At 39.5% G+C, this 6,000-nt stretch overlaps 1 protein-coding gene across 2 annotated transcripts in view; it reads right to left on the bottom strand.

Annotated features, from left to right (window-relative positions):
* The window catches only part of TLL2 (tolloid like 2), a 171,630-nt gene that overhangs the window by 15,616 nt on the left and 150,014 nt on the right, over positions 1-6,000 (bottom strand). For both annotated transcript variants that reach the window (XM_069067104.1, XM_069067103.1), the window contains exons 15-17: positions 5,067-5,227; positions 2,744-2,924; positions 780-905 (exon numbers count right to left, since the gene is read on the bottom strand). In XM_069067104.1, coding sequence (XP_068923205.1) covers positions 780-905; positions 2,744-2,924; positions 5,067-5,227 — 468 coding nt within the window. The remainder of the gene's footprint in view (positions 1-779; positions 906-2,743; positions 2,925-5,066; positions 5,228-6,000) is intronic.

Raw genomic sequence — 6,000 nt, forward strand, 5'->3', positions numbered from 1 at the left:
TCTCAACATGAACAACTCAGGGAAGGAGGCTGAAGGAAGGTTCCTATGCTAATTGTATAGATAAGGAAATGAAATCAACAAACATTTACTGAATAACTACTTTTTACAAGACGCTGAATGAAAGTGCTCCCAAATTCTTTACTTCTACAGTTAACAATCACTAAATTTCTAAAGGTAGAAATTCAGAGTATAGGATGTCTCAGTAAGTAGGGTACAAAGCTAGAAATAATACCCTAACACCATGACTTCCTGTCTAATAGAAGAACTTTTCTAGAAATAGTAAAAAAAAAAAACTTAAGCACTCTGATTAATTAAATTACTAACCATGATTTCAGAGGTTCAGTGATAAAGAATGTTAGCCACCCCTTGTCAGAGAGATGATAGACTCACAACACAGAACAAGATACATTTTTTAGATATGGTAAATTGGATTTTTTTTTGCTTAACAATGCATATTTGTTATAAAGGTTTTATTTTTGTTTTTCTTTTTGCAGTAGAGGGTACTAGGGGCAGGTAGGTGGCACAATGGAAAGAGTACTGTTTGTGAAATCAGTCACTTAATCCTATTTGCCTTAGTTTCTTCTTTTGTAAAAAATGAGCTGGGGAAGGGAATAGCAAACCACACCTGTATTTTTTACAAGAAAGTCCTAAATAGAGTTGGACATGACTGAAATGACTCAAAAAAGGGGGGGGGGGCTAGGAAGAGAAAAATAAGTGCTTGTTAATTAAAAACAAATTGGCAAAAATGAAAAAAAAATAGAAACGAAAAGAGACCTCACCTTCTTTACAGTCGTGGCCATTCTCATGTAGCACAAACCCATTTTTACACTGGCAAACATAGCTTCCAAATGTGTTGATGCATTCATGTTGACACCCACCATTGTCCTTTGAGCATTCATCCTTGTCTGGAAAGGAAAGTGTGCATTTCCAAGAGATGAATGAGACTGAACTGCCCATTTATGAACCATCCCCAACTTCTAAAAACTCTATTCAAGACTGATTTCCTCCAGAAAGTCTACCCTGGTTACTCTCAACAGGCCTTATTCATTATTTTAGTTCCTTCCTTCTCTCAACATCTACTCAACATGCATTTGTATCATGTTCATTTGTACTTGTTTGTGTAAGGTTTTAAGAATTTTCTTTTAAAATAGATTTTTTACTGATATCTTTTGATTTTTTAAATAGTCTAAATTTCCCCCTGTATCCTTCCCCTTCTCTTTCCAAAAATCCCCAAGTGTTTTTTTTAAAAGAATAGAAAGAGGAAATCAACAAAACTAATTAATACATTAGAAGAAAAACCTGACAGATGTATGCAGGCTTCCACATCTACATTCATGGACATCCATCTTCCCCACATCCATTCAAAAAAATTTTAAGCTTTTCAATAGGTTACTTAATCTTATGGTAACGTGTAGCTATGGGGTTGTATCCCCTACCACCCTTGAATCTCTACTTAGGATTGTTTACTGATTGGCCTATCAAATGTATCTCGTCCTTGTCCTTTAGAAGCTAGAAAGCCTCTTCAAGTGTCAATACTTTCTTTCTACCCAGTTGTGCTTTTCTAATGTAGCTATTATTATCATTATTGTTATTATTAGTCACCATAACACAATTTATAAAGGTCAGTAATAACTAAGCAATTGTAAGTGTTAAAGCCTTGAACTTGAGCAAAGAATATGACTTAAGCATATTTTACGGTACACACACTATGTCCTTACCAACCATGTATGGGAATGAATGGTGAACAGTCAATGAAGAATCTGTATGTTAGATTCAGTGCAATGTCATAAACCATTGCATAATTAAGTTTCAGAGTCTCTTATGCATGTAACTGAGAATACTTAATAAACAGGTAAGATGGTCAAGAAGAAAAGACAGAATGCCCCAAAACTCAATGCCCCCAGGCTGCCTCTGACACCTCCCCTTCCTTTCTCTCTTCCCCCACCACATGAGTCCATCTTCCCTCAAGGCTTCAACAATCACGTTTATGATCATGACTCTCTAATTTATATCCTGAGACCTACTTCCTTCAGGACCTTAATTCCAGATATGCCTCTAAATTCCCCTGCATTAAAATCTCACCTCCTTCTTCATTCCCACTGCTTCCACTCTAGTTGAGGCCCTCGTCACCTCACTCATGGGTTACTCTAACAGTCTTGCGTTTAGTTTCTTCAATACCAGATTCTCCCACCTCCTATCTCCCCCATCACCACCAGACTAGTTTTTCTAAAACATTACTTTCACCATACTGTTCCCCTACTCAAGAACCTATCACCGCTCCCAATTTGTCTATTACATGAGCCCTTCCCCTTCAACCCCATGCAACTCTAAATCTATGATTCTGAGTCTTAAAAAAATGTTTAAAATTATTATTAAATAATTAAATAAATAAAATAATTAAAATTACTATTAAAATGTCAACTCCTTGAGAATAGGGACTGTTTTCATTTCTTCTTTGTATTTCCAGCACTTAGCATAGTGGTAGGCACATTGTAAGGACTCAACAATTGCTTCTAGATCGATAGATTTCTTGAGTTTGGCAATCTAGCCCCACCCCACCGATCACACCTCATTTCCCACTATTCAACATACTGTCCTACCAGTATAACATGCCCATTCCCACCTCCATGTCTTTGCTCATAAGGTTTCCCTACCTGAAATTCCCTCCCCCAAACCCTTCTTCTTATCTAAAGCTTCCTATATTCTTGGGAGTTGGATCTTTATCTCTGAAACATCCACATACCTGAGAAGAAGTGGGCTTTGAAGCCGCGTTTAGAAACAGTGTTGTCTGATTTGAACTCCACTCTCATGTTATTGCTTTGGGAGGTAATCACCTCTGGTTTCTCGGAGCCACAAAATTTTCCATGAAGTTTGGAATCAGAGGACAACCCACTTCGGATCTCCACATAATCATATTTACAAACCTGCAAGAGGGATGGCCATACTTTTGACTGCTCTCATCTACTCACTACTGTTATTCCATTTCTCAAAGCTAATGTGTAAAGACCTAGAACTTAGTCAGTGTAGATGTTCCCTCCACCACCACAGACTGCAGTTCTTCCACACCTTAGTAGACCTTCATCATGTAAAAAACAAGCAAACAAAATAGCCCATATTGTTTCCTAGGGTCCAACTTCTGGAAATGGGCCCTCTCTGAAATTAGCTAGGCAGATTCTTGAATTGCAAATTGGATAGAACCTACAAGAACCTGGCATTGCCTTTGAGAACCCAGGAGTCCCTCCACCTCTCATGAAAGTTCAGGGATGTCTTCAGGCAAGGTTTCCTGAGGCCCAATTACAGTCATATTCTGCCTAACAGACCCAGACCCAGCTGCTTGACTGGATTCTAACAGCCTCAGGCATCACAGGATCAAATGATATGTGTTCTGACAAGAATTCTCTCACTAAAATGCAAGTGATGGTGAAAGTCTGATCTGTTTGCCAGAAGAGTTCATCATCATTTTTATCATCATTTTATGGGGCAGGCCCCTACATTTGTCCATGGAATCCAATTCAATGCAATAGATATTGTGCCAAAAAATGGTAAAAATTGTTCAAAGATCTGGTGATTGGGTACGGTTGCTACTTATACAATCAATGATATAAAACTATAGGAAGACTGTAGTGTATTTAACCCAGAGTGCTGGATCACTGAACAAAAAATCAGTGAATCCCAGAGCTCAATTTCAGCAACCTCATACAGGTTTTGGTTACATACTCAGGATGGGTTCAATGGAATTTCAAAGAACAAATAAAGAACGATAATGACTTACAGACCAAAGAACAGGTGGCAGAAGGGGAAGATCTTTATCAGGTAAAACAGGAAACTAGGCAGTTAACACTGGACCTGGAGTTGATACTTCAAGCTTGAGTTTGCAGACTCTAGCTAATGATGTTACAGGCTTATCTTAAGTAAATGGTGGTAAGAAAGTTAAGCCACAAATTGTCCCATCACACTATTATAGCAAGATACTGTGAAGGGGTCACAGGTCTGATTAGAGGCATGCTTCAGTAGTTAATGCAGATTTCTTGATTAGATGACTTGTCACTGCCAGGGGACCAAAGGATTCAGGGCTAGAAAAGATCTTAAAGATCAATTACTATGGCTTCTTCATTTGACACATGGAGATGGACAGAAGCAGTACCATAAGATTTAGAGGCAGAAGAAACCTTAGAAATGGAATTGTAGTACAGAGGAAAGAGCACAGGATTTAGGTATCAGAGGACCTGGGTTCAAATCCCAGTTCTGCTATTTGACATCTGTGTGACTTTGGGCAAGCTTAACCTTGTTGGGTCTAGGTTTCTTAATTTTTAAATTAAGAGGGTGAGGGGTAGGCTAGAGGATGCTTAAGGTGCCCTCGAGTTCTAAATCTCAGATCCTCTCAGCAGCAGAGCAAAAATTTGAACACAAGTCTGACTTCACGTTCAGGTTTGTAGGGAGCCCTAAAGTCGTCCTGAGACGTGGAAGTCCTGTCAGTCCTATACATCATGCTTATCTCTCTGGCTACAGGACAGGTATCTAACCCCACCTTTCATTCTGGCCTATGTCCTAAGAGCTTGAACCCTATGGTAAGTCTTGTGTCCTTATTTGATAACAATTCATCTCAAGGGGTCGAGGGGGGAGGGACGGCGGGGAGCAAGAGAGGTAGATTTGGAGTACCAGAGGAGACTGGATACCAGAGTCCACACTGTTGGAGAGATATCCCTCCTCCATTCACAGAACACCTACCCCATGTAATGCTGGGCTCCAGTGTATTTGCTCTCTCCTTTGGGCAATGACTTGTTTCCTATACTCTTCAGCTGATTCTCTACTAGTTTTCTGCACTAGTGGTTAGTGGGTCACTAGGAACCCATCAAAAGAATTCATGACAGGGGAGGATGCAGATGACAAGAGTCACACAGAGAGAATGCAATGAAATCCAGATCTCAATGTCAGAAAAACTCAACAGTGCCTCTCTGCTGGATCCCAGGGAAAAATCACTTCCTGCCTGTAGCTATCTCAGGGACTTTTTTGACTCTGGGTCTTCTGTGGGTGATTTATCAACAACTCAAAGTGAAGGAACTTACATCATTGCCTTCCAGCTCAAACACTTCAAACTGGAGGGAGATCCTGTACTGGGTTGGAGCCACCACTTGCCACACACAGTTTTTGTTTGTGGGGTATTCCTTAGGCCATCCAGGACTGGTAATGGTCCCATTAAGTTTGGTCATGAAGCCACCACAGGCCACTGCAGAGGTGAAAAGCAAATACATATGTCATTGAGGTGTAAGTTCTAAGTGGCCACTATGTCCTAGATTTCCCATGTTCTTCAAGGAAAAAAAATGTTGAGTCATTGGAACCTGGTTCATCTAGCCCCTCCCCTGACTCCTGTTTAGATGTTTACATCAAACAAACATTTTTACTATTTTTGAAACCCTGAAGAGAACTCATTTTAGTGCCATTCCAACTAGACCAGGCAGATTTTTGTTATGTGTACTTCAATTACCCTATGGGTATTCTCTTTTCCTAGTAGATAAACATTAGAATTCTTGTGGTCTACAATGCATGGAGACAGGGGATAGAAAAGAAGGAGGGAAGTCAGTGTTGGAAAAAAGGCATCAAGTTATAGAGGAAGTGTCAGAATGATGGATATTTAGAAACCTTGGGTTATAGATTTTGAGCTGGGAAGGACCTTAGGAGTTATATAGTCCAACCCCTTCATTTTACATGTGAGGAAACTGAGGCATAGAGAGGATAAATAACTTGTACATGTAGATAAATTAACTAGAATGTGAATTCATTGGGTCTATGAATATTGGGTCCAGTAAAGATAGAAGGTTTGGTTCTTTGAGTTGTCAGTGCTTAGAGGATTTTAAGAAGTAGTGAAAAGTGAAGGGGTTGAGAGCAAAATCCCCTGGGTCAGCGATAAGAGGAGAAACTTTCTTTTTCCTTCTTCTTCTTCCTTCTTCTTCTTTTCTTCTTCTTCTTCTTCTTCTTCTTCTTCTTCTTCTTCTTCTTCTT

The sequence above is a fragment of the Petaurus breviceps genome, unplaced genomic scaffold (assembly GCF_028583685.1).
Source record: "Petaurus breviceps papuanus isolate PSGF00001 unplaced genomic scaffold, PetGlider_PUasm1.0 90740, whole genome shotgun sequence".
Taxonomy (NCBI): Eukaryota; Metazoa; Chordata; class Mammalia; order Diprotodontia; family Petauridae; genus Petaurus; species Petaurus breviceps.